This window comes from Pelodiscus sinensis, chromosome 6 (genome assembly GCF_049634645.1).
Source record: "Pelodiscus sinensis isolate JC-2024 chromosome 6, ASM4963464v1, whole genome shotgun sequence".
In the NCBI taxonomy this organism is placed as follows: Eukaryota; Metazoa; Chordata; order Testudines; family Trionychidae; genus Pelodiscus; species Pelodiscus sinensis.
Window position 1 is genome coordinate 28997044 of NC_134716.1, and position 21923 is coordinate 29018966.

At 44.8% G+C, this 21923-nt stretch overlaps 1 protein-coding gene across 1 annotated transcript in view; it reads right to left on the reverse strand.

Annotated features, from left to right (window-relative positions):
• Positions 1–21923, reverse strand: part of RCL1 (RNA terminal phosphate cyclase like 1) — a 50998-nt gene that overhangs the window by 22968 nt on the left and 6107 nt on the right. The window contains exons 2-6 of the mRNA XM_075931636.1: positions 21256–21327; positions 19029–19204; positions 11706–11780; positions 9288–9412; positions 8389–8514 (exon numbers count right to left, since the gene is read on the reverse strand). Coding sequence (XP_075787751.1) covers positions 8389–8514; positions 9288–9412; positions 11706–11780; positions 19029–19204; positions 21256–21327 — 574 coding nt within the window. The remainder of the gene's footprint in view (positions 1–8388; positions 8515–9287; positions 9413–11705; positions 11781–19028; positions 19205–21255; positions 21328–21923) is intronic.

The following is a 21923-nucleotide window of genomic DNA, read 5'->3' on the forward strand; positions in this document are numbered from 1 at the left end:
GCTGAGAAACAGTGAACTAGGGAAAGTGTTGCTGGACTCCCTCCCCACTACTCATCAGAATGGTCTACATCGAAATTCATTACTACTGACCTAATGGCAAGGAATGCCTCCAAGCTGAACACAGAGTAAAAAAACTAAACAGCCAAATATACTGTCTACCTCTTCAATGCTTTTAGTGCCACTCAGGATTATTATAGCGCCTGAATACCTGATAAGATCTAAAAGTCTCAAGGGGGTAGCCATGTGAGTCTTTAAAAACAACAAGCACTCCTATGGTACCTTACAGACCAACAAAAATATATATATATAAATAATATGAGATTTAGAGGGCAAAACCCACTGATTTAGATGAATTTAAGAAAGCACTCTTGATGGCTTTAGGATAGTCAAAGTATGTAGTTTGTTCACAAAAAGGACACACAGGACAATTTTACCACAAGGGATGTAAGCGTTTAACCGATTAACCAGTAAGCTGAGGCTTATTGCTTACTATTAACAATTAAACTTCGCATGGGCTGTCAGCCCCATTGGGCCAGAAGCCCTAGCAATGTTGGCAGCCCCACTGTTAACTGTATAATTGATAAAATCCTTATCAGTTACGCAGTAAATATTTGTATTCATTTTTACACCCCTATTTACTACACAGAACTCCCAAGGCTCAGGACAATAAGAATTTATTGTCTCAGAAGTATATGCATGATTTACAACACCACCCCCATATGCTGATAAAAATATCCATTGTAATCATAAACTCTCAAAAAAATGCATTGTTTCTCAACTGGTAGGGATAGAGAGGTGCTATGAAAGAATGGGGGAGGGTGAGGAGGTACTGAAAATTGTATTGCAACTTCTAGCAAAGAATCTCATCCCCTCACTCCTTACACACTCCTGCCCCCTCTGTCAGTGACTTGAAACACACAAGTAAATACATTATACAGAGTTGCTGTCACTAATATATTTGCTATAAAAAGAAGAAGGTCGCAAAGTATTTTTGCCTTTGAATAGAAGAACACCAATCAGGAAAAGTTGATGTAGGTGAATGCACAGCCACCCGAAATCACTGATAGCAACTTCCTAAGAATCCCAAAGTAAATGAACTCACACAGAGTGACAAATGAAACAGCATTCTTTGCCACTGATCAGCATTTTCAAAGCTTTTACTCCGCTCAGAGTTTGGAGAGAACTTTCTGTATCACATTAAAGAGCTTTAGAATGAGAACTCTTGCCTTGTTCTCGGTTTCTAATGGGTCATTTATGACAAGCAAGATGAACTCAAGCTACAAATCTACAATTGCCAGTTCACTGGTCATAAGACAGAGAAAACCCATGAACAAAGACACAAAAAAGAACTTGTGCTACAGCTTTTCATATATCTGAGACAAAAATCAAAACCCGTCTCCATACCCATGAATATGATTCGCTTTAAACTGTTGTCTCAAAAGAAGAACTTCCAGGTGGAAAGTTTGGACACAGGTAAATGATCACTTAAAGGAGGGAAACCAGACAAATCAAATGAGTGACAGTTCAATTTTTTCTGAATTCAGTTTGAGTAAACTGCAGACCATTAAATCCTAGTTGTTGCAGACAATTCTGTCACAGACAGGCACAAATTCTCAGTGGCAATCTCTACTCATGGAAAAACTGACTGGCAAAGGAACAATGAGGAGTTGATTGATTCTCTGGTATGACTGTGAGTTCAGTTTTAATTGCCTGTCTGGGGCGTGAGGGAAGGAGAGATTACATATGAATTAGGAAAAAATCAAATTCCTCCTACAGTTAACCCCATTTCCACCTTGCCTTTACTCCTGCTCCCAGGTCACACGACTTCCTCAGTTTTACACTTGGAATTTTTGACACATCTCCCTCACCTTCTTAGCTGAGCTACTCACTCACTCCCCCCTTTTTTCCCCATCCATCTTCTCCTCCGATTCTTTGACCGAATCATCCATTTACTTCCTGTCAGAGACCCTGCACCACCTCAGCTGAGAAGGCACCACGTGCAGCTTCCTCAAGAATTGGCCAAGGATTCAGGCAGCCGTAGCACAAGAGGACAGGTCCAGAAAGAGCACAAGGAGATACTGCCAGCTTCTGCTGGCCTGAAGGGCAAAGCGGCAAAATCAGCCCCATTTTACCATGCACTGCAGCCAAGCCACTATGGCAGCTTTCCACCCCAGCACTTGTACTGCTTTCTCCCCACCCACAACCCCACACAGCGCATACCCCAGCAGGCCATGCAGAGGTAAACCAATGCACTTTTGGCCAGTTGAACACAGTTTCAAATGAAGCGCTGCACCAATATTTCCTCTGGCTGCTGCTAGTTAGAGGGCTTATGCAGGAGCAGTGGGATATCCTAATTCTCTCCGCCCACCTCAGCCCTGTCAAATTCAGAAAATCTGTGTCCATTTCTTTCTACGGCTGCTCCCCTCCCAGCACTAACCCAGAAAAGCATCACCCAGACCCACCCAAAAGGGAGATTCAACAATGTGCAGAAAGCACAAGGAACTATAAAACAGTAGTGACCCCACCCATTAACTGCCTGGTTTTGTACAGTGATGTAGAAAGTATATTAAGACATGTCCTTTTTTTTGCCCTCTTAGTTGGAACAGAGACAGAAGGAGCATCTGGAAAATAAGATGGGAACAAGGCCAAAGAAAGTCATTTCTTGGTGGTTAGCAGCCACGACAATGTCCCGTTAATAAACATGCTCTCTGGTTTTCATAAATTAGCAAAACCTGCACATGGTGATAATGGATATTATTCATGCAAATGAAGATCTAATTCCTCCTATAGTTGCACTGGGTATGAGCTACCATCTGTATTGATGAACTTTCTCGTGCAAACCCCTGACACAGAAACAGAGGATACAACTCAGAGGATTTTTTTCTCTCCTTCCTAGAGATGCTTTAGGGATTATGCAAGGAAATAAGGTGATTCATTTCCTGAAGATGCTGGCATAGAGGAAGGGATTCTGAAATCCTTTTTACCATGGAAGCTGAAATCCAGGATAGTGCACAAGATTGATTAGTCATTACTAATCCTATTTATCCACAAGAGGGGAACGACACTGGAAATGAAAGGGCAGGCTTCCACATGCTACCCTGCTAATGTGTTCCAGCCAAAACTGAGGAACCAATTGCAAGAATGGGAGGGGAATTCAGTCTCCAGGTCCATTAAGTCCTTTACCCTTCTCCATAAAGGCTTCCAATCCAGGTGCCACATGCCAAAGTATTTTACAATGCAGACCAGTCTAAAGGAGTTTGTCTCAATTCATTCGAAGACTAAAGTAATTTTTTTCTCACGGTACTGTGGGGGAGAGGAGAGAGAGATGGCTCAGGGCAGGGAACGTGATTCAACAGTACCTGTAAGAAATGCAAGTATGGGTTTGAGTGCTGGGGGCTCAGGAGAGAGGTAGGTAGGTGTGTGTGTGTGTGTGTGTGTGTGTGCGCGCGCGCGCACGAATCAGGGTTGGGGTGTGTGAAGAGGGGCTCAGGGAAGTAGGGGCTGAAGCCTCCCTGAGATTTGAACCAGAACGCCTCTTGCTGTTCCTCTTCCTCACTCATGGAGTGAGGGGGAAGCATACAGCGTAAATCACTCATTCCTCTGCCTCGTCCCTTCCCCAGGCAGGAGGGAGAGGAATGCAGGCACATTATGTAAGCAGGATAAAAAGAAAGAATGAATTTCACATATACAAAATGGGAAATGACTGCCTAGGAAGGAGTACGCGGCAAAAAGGAATCTAGGGGTCGCAGTGGAACACAAGTTAAATGAGTCACCATAGTGACACTGTTGCAATAAAAGCAAATATTCTGGGATACATTAACAAGACTGTTGTAAGCAAGACATGAGTCGTAACCCTTCACAGCTCTACTCTGCACTGATTAGGCCTCAACGGGAGTACTGTATCCAGTTTTGGGAACCACATTTCAAGAAGGATGGGGGAAATTGGAGAAGGTCCAGAGAAGAGCAACAAAAATGATTAGAGGTCTAGAAAACATGACTTATGAGGGAAAATTGAAATAACGGAGTTTGTTTAGTCTAGAGAAGAGAGAGCGAGGTTAACAGCAGCTTTCAAGTACCTAAAAGGCTGTTACAAGGAGGAGAGAGAAAAATAATTTTCCTTAGCCAGTGATGATAGAACAAGCAGCAATGGAGGTTTAAGTTGGACATTAGGAAAAACTTCCTAACTATCAGGGAGGTTAAACACTGAAATACATTTTCTAAGGAGGCTGTGGAATCTCCATCACTGGAGATATTTAAGTGCAGGTGGACAGACATCTATCACAGATGATCTAGACAGTACTTGGTCTTGCCGTCAGGGCAGGGGACTAGACTGGATGACCTCTCAAAGTTTCTTCTAGTTCTAGTGTTCTGGTTCTATGAATCTCAGGGGGAGGTGAGCTTAAGCCTCTCTGCCCTACCTAAATGGTACCTAGAGGGGGGCTCTTGGGGTTGAGGCTAAGGGTTAATAGAGTAATCGATTAACTGGTAAGCAAAAGCTTATAGGTTAATGCTACAGACTACATACATTTCCCTTCCTCCCTCCCAACCAGTAAAGTTTTTTTAGCAGGCTGGCCAGCAGCCTGGCTCAGTACTGACTCAGGCCGGGTGCAGGACGTATCCCCGCTGTGGCTCTGCATTTAAGGTGTATTAGGTGTTGGGCGGGCAGGCAGCTCAGCTCAGTTCCTGTTCACACCACGTCCGGGAGCTCAGACACACCTCCTTCCCCAGACATGGGCTGCTGCCATCCTGCAAGAGGAGCTGATTTTTAAACTGGCTCCCCTCGCAGACTAGCTCCTGCCTGGCATCCACGCTGCTGTCACCCCCGCCCCCGGGGACTATAGAATAGTCAACTAACTGATAAGAATTCATGAGGTTACTCGACTATTCAATTCACCGATAATAAACATTCCTAGTTGGGGCAGCCCCAGACTGGTTGGGGACCTGCCCCCATCCAGCCTCAGTCATCTTCCTGGCTGCACACTGCCTTTCTTTTCACCTCAGAGTTCATTTCTTTTTACCACTTTGCTGTCAAGTAAAATCATGCCCCAGAAGTAAAAAGCTTCACAATCTTGGCTTAACTTATAGCCAACACCTATTCTGTGAAGATTTTTAGATTTGCAAACACAACCAGTTACAGGGTAGCACTTTAAATTCCATTTTCAGAAGCAGCCTAAATTCATTAAAAGCCCCTTGCTAGATACTTGGGAATTTTTATCTTTATTCTAATGTAAAGAGGTATGAGTTGTTCTGGCTCAAAGGCCCTGTAAGTACAAAGGACTTCACTTTTCAGCAGTTCCCAATGGCTATGACTGGAATTGTGGATATTCAACACCTCTGAAAATCCAATGCAAAGTATTGCATTTACAATCATTTGCAGATATACAAGGCACCACACAAGGGGCAAAATGCACCCAGTAAGATAGGCACTTATATGGCCCTAATCACACCGATAACTAAGGGCCTCAAAACTATTTATGGATTCTATCTGCAACACCTTTATGAACTAGAAGTATTACCGACATTTTACAAGTGGGAAACTTAGGCACAGATTGGATTAAATGACATCATACAGGATGTCTTGTGGCTGAGCTGCAAACAGAGACTACCTCTTTTAAGTCCCAACTCAATGCCACATCTGCTTAGCTCCCCTTCCTATCCACAACTTGTTAAGACTCCAGGCCCCAAAGCATCTGCAATAGAAATTCTGTATGAAATCACAAAAGGGAAAGTAAGTTGGAGGCAAGTATGAAGGGCTGTGTTCTGTCCTTAAATGCAAGCACAGGGCTCCCTTAGACTACAGCAGGACTCATGGGCATGCATACAAGAACTCGGCACAATTTTTATGATCAATACCTTACAGACAGACAGACACACACACACCCACCCACCCACCAAGGAGTCCAGTGGCACCTTACAGACTAACAGATTTATTTGGGCATAAGCTTTCATGGGCTGGAACCCACTTCATCAGATGCAGCTGATGAAGTGGCTTTTTGCCCACAAAAGCTTATGCCCAAATACATTTGCTAGTCTTTAAGGAGCCACTGGACTCCTCATTGTTTTTGCAGATACAGACTAACATGGCTCTCGTACCACTACTACCCCTCTCGTACCACTACTAACACAGAAGTTCAAGTGTCCTTCACAGTGTTTATAACACATCAGTCTTTTGAATCTTTTGGAGAAAAACAGTTTTGTAGATGATCATTCATGTCGCCAAATAAGCATGCGCAATACCCTTTTATTCCTTTGTCCAATTACCAGCCTGTTTTCAGTTAAAGCATTTCCCCTTCCCTGTGGTCAAAACAAAACAGCTCCACATACCATATCAGAACTACAATATACCCATGTTGCTTCACTTTCATGTTTTGCTAATGAACAGATCAATAAAATGTAAGAGTACAATGACTTTGAATGCTGCTAAAAACAAGTAGTCCTGTGGCACCTTAGACACTAACAGAAACAAATAGTACCATGAGCTTTTGTGGGCAAAACCCACTACTTCAGATGAGATGATCGAGTGGAGAAAGAAAAGGGGAGAGGGAAGGAGAGGGAAGAAAAAAAATAAAGGAGAGGGAAGAAAAAAAATAAAGCACCAGTCAATTGCAGTCCTGGTGCTAATGACGCTAACTGAGTAGGCTGAAAGTGTCCCATACTTAGCTTTTGATGTCAATAGTGTGTTGAATGTAAGAAAAGCTCATTTTATAATGTTAACCAGGGCAAGTCTTTGTTCAGATCAAGGATGTATGTGTGATCGTGTGTGCATGCATACGTATGTAAATTACCACGTATATGTCAGTAATGAGTTCTGCCATATTTAAATTGCTTAGTCTAACCATGCAGGTACCAGGGATGTTAAATTTTGATTCATGAACTGAGTAGTCGATAGAATTTCCATCGACTACAGACAGTCCCCGGGTTACGTACAAGATAGGGACTATAGGTTTGTTCTTAAGTTGAATTTGTATGTAAGTCGGAACTGGCTCCAGATTCAGCCGCTGCTGCTGAAACTGACCAGGGGCTGACTACAGGAAGCTGGAGGCAGAATTGCTCTGCCCCCAGCTTCCTGGAATCAGCCACTGATCAGTTTCAACAGCGGCTGAATCTTGAGCCTGGGACAGAACAGCTGGGCTGCCAGGTAGGTCCCTGCAGGACCAACCCGACAGCACCCCAGCTGCTCTACCCCAGGGTCCACAACAAAAGCCTGGTCTGCTGGGGGGAGGGGCACACTAGCTGTGCCCCCCCCCCCCCCCCCCCCACCAGACCAGGGACATGGGGAGCAAAGCCGCAGCAGCTTTGCTCCCGGTGTCCCTGGTCTGCTGGAGACGGTCCCCAGCAGACCAGGGACACCCGGAGCAAAGCTGAGGAGGCGGAGGGGTCCCGCGCCTCCCCGGCTTTGCCAGAGCAAAGTCTCAGAGGCGCGGGACCCCTCCGCCTCCCCGGCTTTGCTCCAGGTGTCCCTGGTCTGCTGGAGATGGTCCCCAGCAGACCAGGGGTACCCGGAGCAGCTTTTCTCACCCCGGAGGTCGAGGTGGCGGGACTGCTGCGCTCTGGGCGGTCCCGCTGCCTGTGAGCTCCGGGGCGAGAAAGCCCTGTTCCTAAGTGCGGATCCGACATAAGTCGGATCCGCGTAACTCGGGGACTGCCTGTACTTGATTAGTTAATAAGGGGGCGCTTGCTATCCTGCTGTGCCTCTCCCTTTGAAATATACAAGAGTGGCCTGTGGCTTTTGTACATTTAAAAAGGGAGAGGTGCAGCAGCAGGGACACCTCTGCCCCCCCGGACATGGTGCTGGGGGAACCAGCTTTTAAGTCAGCTCCCCCTAGCACCAGATCCTGCTCCCCTGGCCCTTGCTGCCTCTCTCTGATAGAGGCAGCAAGAAGGGGGAAGCAACTAGTCAAGTGACTATCGACTATTCGATACACTTACGCTTATGGGACAGTCAACTAGTTGCTTACAGCCCTAGCAGGTAGTACCATTTCCAGTAAGAAAACTATAAGCTAATACAAGTTGTAGCCTTCACACCGCACCTACTGCACTCACTGAGCTTTTTTTTTTTGCAAGTTATACGTTAGACTAACACAACAAATTAAACACCGAAGAAAGCATTTGATGAAATGCTACCTTTAGTGGATGGATTATAATGTTATGTTGCATATTTAAGAAGTACACTGCATAAATCTAGACACAATATTTTGAGGATATGCACAAGTGAGTATTTCATTTTTCTTGTAAAGACTCATTAATTAAATGGCAAAACCAATAACCAGGTCCTGAGGATTAAATGCACCATCAAACCTGACAGCATACATTGGTCCAAGCTACCAAAGTTTTAAAAAAAAGTTAGTATGATTTTAAATAAGATTCCTTCGAATCCTTGAGACTTACTTTCCAGAACTGGTCCCCTTCATATGATCTGTATAGATATAAATATCTGGTATAAACTTATTTAGGATGCTTCTTGCAGAATCCACAATTCTGTTTGCTATCTGTGGTGACACTCTGACAGAATACCTATGTTAGGAAGTCAAGGAATTTATTATGATAGGAAAGTACTTTAAACTAGAAAGATAGCTAGTACACAAAGAGATTTCAATACATTCTTTTGGATATTTGGTTTTGCAATCTATGTCCACTCATGGACATCAGCCCATCTTTCAACCTGAATATATACTTTTCTACAGTTGCATGAATTCTTATTGCTTTCTACACATTTTTTCATCATTATCTAATTTCAACAGTGAAGCCTATGCCAAACACCACCCTATCTATTACACACTTGTGTGCTGTGCAGTACAAATTGAGCTTAAATTTAGGCTCTTACCTTACATACATTTAGGATAATTTACCATAAAAAAAGGAGCCTAACAGTTTATCCTACAATAAACCTATCAAGGATTTTCTTTTAAATACATCTAATAGTGTGATTTTTTTTGGGGGGAGGGGGAAGGAGTATTGCTACATGTCACACAGATGTAGAACTGGAAAAGACCTCGAGAGGTCATCTGGTCCAGCCTCCCAAGCTGAAGCAGGAGTAAGTGATGGGAAAGCACTTCTATTTTCCTTGCTACTTAAGGAATTCTGTTAAAAAACCCCTCTCACCTGTTATTGTATTTAATTGTATTTCTGTTGCTATTTGGATAAGGCCTTCACAGTGGTGTGCTGCGGTCCAAGCACAACCATATGCATTTATATTACTATGGTGGCTGTTGAACATCACAATAAATTGCAATCTGCATAAGCTTAATGAAAAAAAAAAAAAAAACCACCACACAGGAAAAAGATACGCTGTTCCTCTGATCCGTTTGATTTTGCCCGGGTCTGTGAACTGAATGGGTCGCAAGACTTTCCTAACTGGACAGGCAAATATCACCTCCCCACCTCCTTTTGGAGGCATTCCTCTTCTAGTGATCTGGACACCAGAGTTTTTATTAAAAAAAAAAAAAAAAAAGAGAAAATAGGTTAGCAAACAATGGACGAATACATCTATACATTCACACTGATGGCTTTTATTCCACTTATACTATACTAGAACATTAACAGTAGAGGCCAATGTCATGTGAATACAGGACAGTCAACGCTAACACCCAAGGCAATGCTAGAGCTAATTTACACCAAGAGATAAAGATAATTTTCTAGCTCATTTAAAAAGGGATGGGCAATGCCTGCCACTGAAGATTAGGTGAAAGGAGCAATAAAAGCAGATCTGTGCTTTGACACTACAAAATGACTTGCTTCTGAAGGAATGTAATGAAGCGTCTCAGGGTGCGTCTACACTGCAGGGCTTAATTCAAAATAAGCTACGCAAATTGAGCTACATCAATTACATCTCTTATTTCGAAATAAGCTATTTCGAACTAAGGAGCATCCACACAGCACTTATGAAATAGAGCACTCTTCTTCCAACTTCCCTATTTCTCATACAATGAAGGTTATAGGAGTCGGAGTAAGAAGTCCTCCAGTTGACAGTATTTCGACACTACTTTGAAATAACGTCCTGCTGCTTAGATGCAGAATAAGTTATTTCAGAAAAGTGCTAGTTATTTCGAAATACTGTTGCAGTGTAGCCATACCCTCAGTTGCTTAGCATGCAAAGGACTAAATCAAGTCCCCAATCCATCATCATAAAACAAAGCAACAAGGATACAGATGCTTCAGCCTGTTAGAAACAGCAAATATTTTAAATAACTAACCCTCATGCATGCCAAATTTATTTTATTTGTTTATATATAAAGGAGAATGTTTGTATGTCTGTGTGCTAATAACTTGGGCACTAGAAGAGCTACCACAACCAAACTTTGCATGGGGTAACCTTTCCTCCAGGAGAAGGTTTTAAGGTACTTTTGGCAGTGCGGGGAGAAGCAGCTTCCTGGAGGAAGCAGCATGGAGTGTCACTTACTAAGGCCAGCGGTGGAGGCGCGAGGCGAGGGGCGGCACTCCTAGCGGCAGCTGCCCCACTTGCCTCTACCAGGCCATTCCACTGCACAGGCACGTCCGGGGCGGGGAGCCCCCTCCTCCCTCCCACCCATGATGGCACTCGGCCTGGGCCCCTCCCCTCTGGCAGCAGCCAAGGGTTGCCAAGCGGCGAGCTGGAGCTCGCAGCTGCCGCTAGAGGGCAGTTGCGGGTGCAGTGGGGAGGCGGCGGCAGTGGCGGTGCTGGGAGCGGCCCGGGGTCTGGTGCAGCTTCCTGGTTGTGTGGCGGGGAGTCCGGCACCTGCTTGGCGCGGCCTGTGGGAGAGGGGAGCCCCCAGCGCGGCCCCATGGTGCGGCAGGTAGCAGGGCAGGCAGCAGGGTAGTTGTCCCCCGCAGTACCTGTAGCCCCGGGCGCGAGCTGGGCCGCCCCGCCCACCCTAAGTCCAGTGCTCACTCCCTCCCGCCCACCCCTCACACAGGGCACCCCGGCAGGACCCCACTGCCCACCCCGAGCAATGCAACTGCAGCTTGTGTGTGTGTGGGGGTGTGTGTGTGTGTGTGTGTGTGTGTGTGTGTATATATATTACACACACACACACACACACACACACACACACACACACACACACACACACACACACACACTTAAAAAAAAAGGTCAGCCCAGTCAGACACTCCTACCTGGCAGGAAAAAGTGCAGAAGACTTTTTGTTTTGTCTAGCCTTTTTTTTTTTTTGAGGGTTAGCTTTATAGGGACCACAATTTCTTCTCCATACCCCACCCTTAGCCTTAGAGCCAGATTTTTGGATTTGTTAAAGGTACAATAATTAGTGGCTTGAAAGAGAGAAGCCTCCTCAAACTAGAGGCAGCTCTGAATTTGGATAAGACAGTAGATTCTACGGTTGGCCGTCTGCACTAGTGGAAAGGGACAGGGCAGGGAAGAGAGAAGATCTCCCTGAATGACTGAATGGGAGGAAACGATGCTGAGCTTTTTTGGGGAGGCAGGAGAACATGAAGCAGAAGGAGAAAGACTCCAGGCTTGCCCTCTCCAATCTCTCCCACTCGATAATCTGGGCATTTCTCCACCACTGTGCACTGATGAGTCTGGTTTGCTAATGCCCTAAAAGGTTAACGAGATGGGCAAACTATTTAGTAACACATGTAATAAAAACCTAGTGATGATAGTACATCTCCTAAAGACAGTAGAAGGAAGGAAGCATATAGCTCTGTGAGAACCAGGGCAAAAATATCACTTTAGTCAATGCTAAATGAAAGTAATTAAAAATTCTTACCTTCAGTTCAAAACTTTCACTGTCGATTCCAAATTTCTTCAGCAAGGGCAGAGCTGTTGCCTTAAGTACATCCACCTAGAATAAATCACAAGAAGCCAACCTCTTTACTACCATGGCAATATTTATGTTAAAGGACAGTTAAAGAACCAAGTAAAGGTTTTTAAAGGATGGTCAATTATGAGTAGTCTAAGAAGAATGGGTTCTCCAGTCTAAACAATGAGGAATTATTATTTCTTTAGTGAATCTAGCTTAGTTTGCATGCTTTGCATTAAACTCCTTAGTCATCTGCTTTGTTCTGCTTGTTACCTTTTTAACCATTTAAAAATACACCTTTTTGTAGTTAAATGTATAATAGTATAACCCAGTTTTGTAATTCCTAACAGGGAGGAGGAGGAAGCTGTGCATACCTTTCTCCACACTGAGGAAGAAGGCGAATTTCATATAATTTGGTTCGTACCCCAGGGGATGTGAATTCCTGGGGCTGTGGCATGTCCCTTAAATTGAGCCTTCCCAGAGCTGATCTCAGGCTTTGTCTGCACTTAACAGTTTAAAGCTCAGCCATGGCCATACTTTAAAGTGACTGTGCAGCCGTGCTCTATGTTGCCTGGTTGACATTGGTGCTTTACAGTGCTGCAACTGGCTGTGCTCAGGGGAGGAGGTGTTTTTTCACACCCCCGGGCCAGAAAGTTGCAGTGCTGTGATGTGCCAGTTTAGAACTGGCCTCAGTGTCTGTTCATTCTGTAGCTGGGTGCAGCCCTACCTGCGTGTTGCTGCAGGAGGCTTAAGAGCCTGGCTCAGCAAGACAGGGTTAAAGGGTGCCCAGGATGGCAGAAAAGGGGGGGCTCATTTGTATCTTCAGCATATCAGGTGGTCTCCCGGGTGGCATCCATCACACATACACATGAGTCAACAACTCTGCCAACAAGTTTTGAAAGTTATCTTAAAATCCTGGCACTTTATCTGGGTTACTCAATGTTTTTCTCTCTAGAAAACATTCTGGTTCTTGGAAAAAGAACAGCCCTACTATGCAAGTTAGAAACCCTCTTTTGCAACCCACTGGGTTGAAATACTCCTGAGAAGCCATCTATGGGGGAAAGCATATTATACCACAACACTGGACCAGCTCCACTTAAAATCCAAGTTTTACTTCAACAACTACAAGATGTATTGTAATACTGTAGTCCCCAAACAAGTTCAAGATAGTACTGGGCACTGTACGGATACATAAGACTGTCCTTCTCCCAAATAGCTCACAATCTAAACAGATAAGTGAGGGAGTCTGAAGAATAATTATTATCCCCATGATGCAGAGAAATTAAGGGTTTGCCCAAGGTCACACAGGTCTGAGCAAAGATGAGAACTGACCCTGGATCTCTTAGAGCCCTGTCTAGTGCCTTAGCTACAAGCTCCCTTGGATAGCAGCTGTTCCCTCATCAGAGCCTTAGCTGTAAACAACCACAAACTGCCAGGCTCAATCAAGGTTGGGCTGTCATAACAAAACTCAGTGCTGAGTTATAAAGATGCTGCCAGGCTTAATAGCTCTGATGACTGGTTGGTTACCCTAAGGATGTTAAGAAGTAGGTATTTGGCTAACTGTGTAGTCAATACAATTTGTATTGACTACGTTCGTCGATAAGGGGAGGCGCTCTGCAGAGCTGCAGCAGAGGTAGTGGGGACCACAGTGGGCTTTTACTACTTTTAAAATGCACAGCCACAGTGGGAGTAGGTCTGGGACCTGGCATAAACCAGGACCGAGCAGTCCCGGATCACAGCGCCTCTGCCTCCGCTTCCTCTCCCCCTGCACTGAGGAGACGGTGCTGGGGGAACTGGCTTTTAATCTGGCTCCCCCCAGCACTAGCTCCCTGCCCCTTACTGCCTAGGCCTATCGGGTAGTCGACTAATCGACTGCTCTTTTACATCCCTTGGGTACACTTAAAATTGGTTAGTGTGGTGAGGAAATGTTTCCTCCTTTCCCCTTTTATTGTATTAAAAAACAAAATCATTTTAAAAAAAAAAGTTATTGGCTTGCCAAGAAACATTTTAAAAGCCACAATTTTAATGAGGCCACAACTAAAATGAACCCCAGCAATAGGTAATCCTCCTTCTCCTAGACAGCCATTAGTTAAAACTTTCCTTAACACAGCGCCTATTCCTGTTAACACAGATAACGCTGTCACATTGGCAGAAAGTCAGATTGGCTCCAGCAGCAATAGGAAAACGGGATTTAGAAAACAGAAAAGGACAAAAAGTCAGCAGGGAAAAGTTGTGTTTTCATGTTTTCAAGAGGGGAGTCCAAACAGCTGTTGAATTTAAGCCGATTAATGGATGGGTTTGTTTTTTTAATTGCTCCCCAGCTAGAACTCTCTCTCTCTCAACTTCATGCCAGCGTGAATAAGATTTCAATTACAAAGTCCTGGAACTCAGATCTTACGTTAGCACTCAAGAGCCCAGATGAGGTTAAAGAATTGTTATGGGCTAGATATTTTTAAACCAGATTACAGCAGCCATAGCTGCATTTGCTGCATGTCAGGATAATCTCAATCTGTTTTCCCCTTGTTTGCATGGTATCCTAGTGAGAATCTCCTCCGCTTCATAAAGAGGCACACTGCCCACCTGAATAAGACAGAGAGACAGGGGTTTTTGAATAGTCTGAAGCTGTCCCAAATCTAGATCTGAGTTTGGCAAATCTCCCAAGTCAGGAAGGGGCAGGCCTAGACAGATCACCATGTAAATTCCAGAGTACTGCAGGGCACTGTCTTGGTGACCCAAAAGAATGGCAGAATTTCTCTTCCCAGCCACTCACGTCACTTCTCTATGAATGCCCCAGCATGGCAGTAAGGGCACCCTGCAGCAGCTAGGCATGCTGTCTTTCTGGCAACATGTAAAACTGAAGTACCAAAATCTCAGTCACTGAAATCATGTCACTTGTAACAGTGGGAGTGTCAACAGCTGGGCTCGGCATACATCCAGGCTGGAACATTTTCCCTGCTGTTCAATTGCTCCTGTTGTATCCTCTGCTTCCTGCCAGTGGTTACATTGCATGGCTGCCTGCTGTTAAACAGCTGTTTGCTTCCCCCAATGGCAGGTGATGGGTATATTTGTGCACAGTCAAGAAGACGCTTCTGCATCCAAAGCACTATGGGCCCGATCCACAGCCTAGAGAAGCCTTTCCACAAGTCCTCCATTTGTGGAAGGCATCACCTTTTCATCCATCTGCATCACTAGTAGCCCCCACTGAGAGAGGCAGGGGTTTCTGCTAGAGCCCTTCTCCCCTTCCTTAGGGAAGACTTATTGGAGATGGTGAGGTAGGTACCCTTCCTTGGAGGGGGATAAGAAGCCAGGCATCTCCTCCTCCTCCCCTCCTTCATAGGCCAAGGGAGGAAACAGCGAAAGTTCAGCAAGAGGAGCATGGAGTCAGCCATGGAAGGTGTCTGAAAGGTATCAGGAGCAGGAGTGCACACAGCCTGGGCCTGCCAATGGGAAGATAACAAGGGGCAGGGAGGGAACAAGCCTGGCTCTGTAGAGAACAACCAAATAATCTTCATTGTCCTTGCTCACCAGCCCAGGGTAGAACTCTGAAGGAATCAGCAGGGCCTGCTGCAACTTCCCCTCCCGCCCACCTGCTCTGCAGCAGAACTGAGGCAGACCGAGCGTGCTTTCCCCACAGCCGCAGCTGCACTCTGTGACCTTTCGTTAATGGTCCCAGGTTTTTCCCCGGCTGCTGCAACAGTTGGGGGCAAGGAGTCTGGAGGGCTGCTTTTCACAATGAAAGCTTAGATCCCGCAGGTGAAGACAAGACTGGCCCTGCTCACCAGTGGATGCTCCCCCCTCAATTCAAGCCGGCTGACCCTACTGTAAACCTGGTAATGACAGTTACAATGCAAGTGCTATCCACAGAGGTGGCTGTCTGTCTTGTCCTGATATTCAACTCTTAGGGAGAGATTCTCTTCTCGTGCTAATTACAGTGGGGAAAAGCATTCCCTTCTAAAACAAATTAATTCCAAAATGGTGTTCTATTTTGTCCATCTGTGTATATGGCTCCAAGACCTGATCTATTTACTAAAAAGAGCAAATTAACATTAACATTTTTTGGACAAATGTCCACTATACCTTTTCTATGCATAGCTCCAGGGCACCATCTGCTTATAAAATAATCAAACCCCACATCCATTTAAGACGCACTATATTTACCAACAGGGATCCCTATTCAGGACAGAGTTGAAGCATGTGTTTAATCCGTAGTCCATACACACAACTGCATTAATTTGAAAAGAGGTATATTTTTATATAATTTTCATGAAAACAAAGTACAAAACGCTGCATAAATAACTTTAAACCTGGCTTATGCCAGCAAAAGTGCTCACGCAAGGGCTTTGCACAGATTTAACTAGCACTTGATTTTTCGATCAATGTTAGTTGAACTGGTGTAATGTCTGCATATAGACAAGATCTAAGGCCTGCCTCAACACACATCAGTTTTTCTGAATGAAGCCTAAATGTTTAGATGTGTGTCAAAGCTGAATTAAAATCAACATTTAAGCCTGGGTGCTTTTGTCCATTCTACAAGGAAGACTTTCTTCACCGCAGTCATGGCGAGACAGTCAATTTAAAATAAAATTGCCTTTTTTTAAAAACTTTTTTTTTTTTAAACTTTGCGCTTCAGTGAATATCTAAAATAGCAGCAAGTGAAAGACAGGAATTTTTTTTTCCAATTTCATTCTGTGCCATTTGACAGCCTTTTATGTAAAGTTCTTTGGAAATTCTCTGATGGAATGTTTTTCTGTCCAAGAATGCCAAATTGTCAAAATTAAAATGTTTTGGGAGACTGTGATTTTGCTGGTTACAGTGTTCCAGGTTTCCTAGCAGCTCACCCACCTGGTAGCAATTACCTCTTTCCACATAGCTCTAATACCCAGTTTCAGTTTCCCCTCCCATTTGTGTGGATGTTTACAAAGGAACAGTGCAAAGAAAACATTTTTTGTAACTACTGTTGCTTGTTGTTTTAAACCATAAGCACTGGCTGGGAGACAGAAAGGCCAGTCTAACATCTGTAGCTGTACTCAGTGCACTTTTTTGAACTGGTTAGATTTCCAGCTGAAAGGCCCTTTAATCTAATCACAGAAAGGACAGCAGCGAAAGTAAACACCAGTGCTCTTTCAGCCAATAACTTTGAAACGGACATCACCTTTGCATTTTAACTCACATCTTCCTCACTCCTCTTCTATGCTAAGGCTGTGTCTACACTAGGGTTTTTGTGCAAACACCCGCGGAGCATCCACACCTCAAGCGCTTTTTTGCACAATAAAATTTACAGTAGAACGGCAGAACAGAGGGCTTTTTGCAGTATAGGTATACCTCTTTCTATGAGGAATAACTCCTTTTCGCGCAAGAGTTCTTGCACAAAAAGGTGCGTGTGGGCTCTCAACAAGGGTTTCTTGCACAAAAAGAGCCCAGCAGAAAAAGCACAGGTGCTCTGATGGCCATTCTGTTAATGGCAATCACAGCTTTCTTGCACAAGAACGTCCATGCAGCGTGGACGCTCTCTTGCGCAAAAGCTCATCACTTTTGCGATGTGCTTTTGTAGCGTGGACACGCTTTTGTGTAAGAAGTTTTTGCGGAAGCTATCTTCTGCTAAAAGCTTCTTGCACAAAAAGCCTGCAGTATAAACGTAGCCTAAGACTTTAGATGGAGAATTAAGCTGTCATTAATGCAATTCATTGCAACTGTGGTGAATTTCATATGGTCATTTAAACTTGTGTTCTTATTAGCTTCTCTCTCAACAATCAGGCTGTTTCCTTTCTGCAAATAGGGTAAGACAGCTAAGTAAATTATGTACAATACATTTGCTACTGTAATTGAATTACTGTTGCATGACCTTTGTTTCAGATGAACTTCAGGCTTCATTTTAGCATCCGTATAAATCTGCCCAATGCATGCAATAAAAAGCACTCCTACTTCACAGAAACTGCCTTTCAAAGTTTCAGACATAATTTTCTCTTTTTATAGTACTCTGAAGGGGGAAGAAAAAAAATCAACCTCTCTCATCCTTATGATTAGGAAAAGCAAACTTAGTGGAGGAGCAAATGGCAGGGCCCAATGTGAAGCCTGGAAAGACTAACCAGGAAAGGATGAGGAGCAGAAGCAGCACAGAACTGGAGTCAGGAACTGTGGGTTAGAAGCTAGAGATGGGACCAGGATACACGGTGGAGGGGGGAGGTGCAGAGAAAGGGTGGGATGGAAGGTGCCAAAGCTGCAGCCATGTGAAGGGAGCCGTGTGCGCAGAAGCAGAATGAAATAGTTTTTGGATACTTTGGCATCAGATGTTCTGTTAATGGCTAACCTTTCTGGCTTGGTCTGACTATCTTTCACTTTCTCTATTATTTGCCTTCTGCTGTATTTTGGTCTCTCTCTGTCTTTCAGTGGTCTTTCGCTCCATTTTATGTTGGTCTGCAGTGTTGCCTTCTCACCCACCAACCCTTATTTCTTGGTGTTGTGGTCTCTCCCTTCTTGCTCACCTTCTGTGGTGTTCCCTTGCCCGTGTTTGCTCCACTTCCCTGTGTTGCATTATCCTATCCCTCTTGGTTTCTCCTTGCGTTTCTTTCTAACTCAAAGGCAGTGAGACACCACATGCGATTTTCATAAGTGCCGTGGTGCCTAGCTGCATATTACAAATCCGGCCCTATGCTATTGGGGCCACAATCCCATGCTCAGGGCAACCCTGTGGATTCTCCAGCTTCCCTGTTCTGTGTACTCCCCTTGAAGCGCTAGTTCTGGAGACTGTGAAAGAAACACAGGACACCAGGTTTTCACCTGTACTACAACTCTTATGTTCTTGGAAATAGCTGTTGAGACTCGCTAGGGTTTGAAAGAACTGAGGAATGGGGGAAAGACTTATTTTGATTTAAGAGACTATCTGAAATATGTGGTGGCTTACATAAACCAAACCCCAAACAAGATGGGGGAGAAGGAGATAGTGGACTTGCAAATGACGGTGTGGTTTCTGAAAAGCTCTCCCCCCCACCCCAAGAAGGAAAACTAGGGCAGTGGCAGGTTATGCTGGATCAGTAAGCCCCTGGTATAGAGCTAAAAAGTATCTTCCCCTCTCTAGCTTCCATGATCCCAAATTGTTGTGTGCCAATGTTGAAGGAGAGCACATGACTGAAATGTGGGGTGTGTTTCGTGATTTACCTGATTTATCAGCCCAAGGTATAATGTAGCTCCAAGCATATAGAATCCTACTTAAAAATACAATGGGGGGTTTTCATGGTTGGGGTGGGAAGAAGAAAGAGCTGCCAGGGCACTTAATGAAGTTTTGTTACTTACTGAAGGGTCTACTTGGTCATTGGTTACTCCTCTGAGGACGATTCTTAATGGATGTTTCATGAAAGGTGCCAAGCAGAGCAGACTTTCCAAATAATAGCCAATACTACGGTGAGGGCTGCAGTCATGTTCCAACACGCCCCCGTACAGAAGGCCAGGCTGATAATACAGGGTGGTACCTTTTGAGAGCGAAGAAAAACAAGTGTCATTACCACACTGGAATCTAAGGAAGTTAAACGCTCTTCTCTGCCATGACAACAGCAGTAGAAGCACGTCGAACTGGAGCAGACAGCTCTTCCAAGGCACTCCTCCCCATTAGGGATGTAAAATGTCAATTCATTGGCTAATTAAATAGTTGATGCAATTTGCATCAAGTATTCGATTAGTCGATAAGGGCGCCTCCGCCTCTGAATCTCATCTCAACTCAAAGGCAAAAGTGCTGCAGGGAGTCGGGGGTCAGCTAGAGTCCCCAGCTGGCCCCAGGCTGCACATGGTGTTTCAAAGCGACAGTCCCCTGGCTCCACATGGTGCTGCCACTTCGAAGCATCCCCTCCTTTCCCACCCCCCACCTTACTGCCTCGTTCTGATAGAGGCAGCAAGAGGGGGGCAAGCGACTAGCCGACTAGCGTGTTGACTGTCCAATAAGCATTTGCTTATCAGATAGTTGACTAGTTGCATCCCTACTTCCAATCCCAGTTACCTCAGCACCTCACTCTGCAGTTCCTGGCTCACCAGGCCTGAGGAGCAGGAGGGCCAGATTTTAACATCATGTTTCACCCATAAACCAGGGGAATCTATCAGTTACCACCATCAAGGCCAATGAACAGCTACACTAGCAACTTTCACTGGCCCAGTGAGAAAGGGCAACCTCAGCACGGAGTTCATGCTGGCAGATCAGCTGCCTTACTGATTCTGTGCAGTCTTTCCATAAGCACCATTAATAATGAAGCCAATGGGGACTAGGGTGGCAAGACTGAAGAGGAATCTAGTAGTCGCCCCCAGAAAAACAAGGAGAGCGCAAAGGAATACGTTGTTTGAAACATAAAATCAACCAAGTGGCGCTCATACTGGGCATACGGTCAGTACTAACTCAGGGCTTCCCTGCATTAGAGATTTTTGTACATGTGCACATGAATCAACGTAGATGCCCTACACTGGTGCTATATGGGGCTGACACTGGGGGAAGAGGAAACTGTACTGTAGCCTTTATTTTTAAAGTTAATTTTAGTGATGTTGTATTAAAAAGTGGTTAATTAGGTAACCATGTAATTGCTGAAGATCTTAGCAATTACATGCTGAGGGCTCTCCAGTATATGCTGCAGGAGTGGGGCCAGCAGCCAGAGCATGCCAGGAGCCGGCTTCCGGGTGCTGGTTCCACCCCCAGGGAGCCAGCTGCACTGTGGGCTCTGCAGTATAAGGATTATACTGCAGGATCCACAACACAAGACAGCAGCCAGCTCTCCATGAGTCATTGCGCACCAGAAGTCAGCTCCCGATGCACACTGGCTCCTACCTGCTGCCCTGATTCTGGAAGAGCTATCTGCTGCCCCACATTGCTGCCTCTGCTACACTGTGGGGTGGCAGCCGGCTCTCGGCACACCCCAGTTCCTGCCTGCAGCCCTGCAAGCTCTGATACAGAGCCCGTGGTGCAGGGTGGCTTCTGGCTCCCCAAGAGTGGGGCTGGCCTGTAACCATTACAGTAACGAATAAGTCATGCTTACTGGTTAACCGTTTAAACAATTATACTATTACATCCCTATGTATTATACCATCCAGGGTTCAGCTCTAGTGGCTACTGTACTGTCTGGAGTTCAACCGAATAATCTCATCTCAACTAAAAGCACTGGCAACAGCGCTTATATAGCTATGCTGATGTAACTACAACTGTGCAGGAACTCCTAATGGAGGCAACCCCTCAGCTGGTCCACCACCACCTCGTGAATCACTGCCGCTACTTCAAGTCATGACACAAACCAACAATTCCCCTCACAGAAAATTCCAAGTTACAACTGATTGATATTTCTCTGAGCCACAGCATTATGGCAGAAAGCAAACTTAATGGAACATGAATCACTGTTTTAGAATTTCCTGGCTTTGGCTGGTTCTGACACATACTTGGTCCACTGGAAAAAGACCACCATCTAACCTGTCTACCTCCAGTATATAGATCCCTTCCCACAACTCCAAGTGACATACCATAGAAGAAAGGAACAAAGAAAAATACAGTTACCTGTTTGGTTTATCTCAATCCTAGAGCCATTGGTCACTTTGTCAATCAGTCGTATAAAACTTGCTTCAAAGTCTGTTGGAGATGAAAAAGGATTAATTTTAAAATATTTCCTTTGGGAAGTTATTCCTGGAGAGGTATTCAACCTTCACGAGAAACATGTCAATAAAGCTTTCTCTCAAAACTCCTGGGAGGAGGAAGGTAGCCAGCAATGTTCTCTCCAATCTTTTTTCATTCAAGTATGGACTTTTTCATCCATGTGCAGAATAATTGTTATGTGCACCACTCATAGAAACAAAAATTTACCTGTTGGCACTCTGGTTATCATCTGGGCAACATTAAAATCTCTCCTGAGGGGTCACACAAGCGCCCAGCTTACTCTGGTAAGCCAGGCTGGCAACTCTTTCTCCCAATTTTAGATATGGGGAAAGCGAGACACAGAAAGTCTGAGCTACTTATCCAAAGACATTGAGGAAGTCAGCATCAGTATTGGAATTAGTACCCAAAAGTTCTTTGCTACTTGGAATTAGGAACCTCCTCTTGCTTTCTGCACATGGACACCAGTTAAAGAAATATTCCTGATATGTTTATCTTATCCAACAGCTCAGCTGTTGTCCCAGTAATGGCAGAATTTTGAATTTACACAGAAGTATTAGGACTCCATGAAAGAA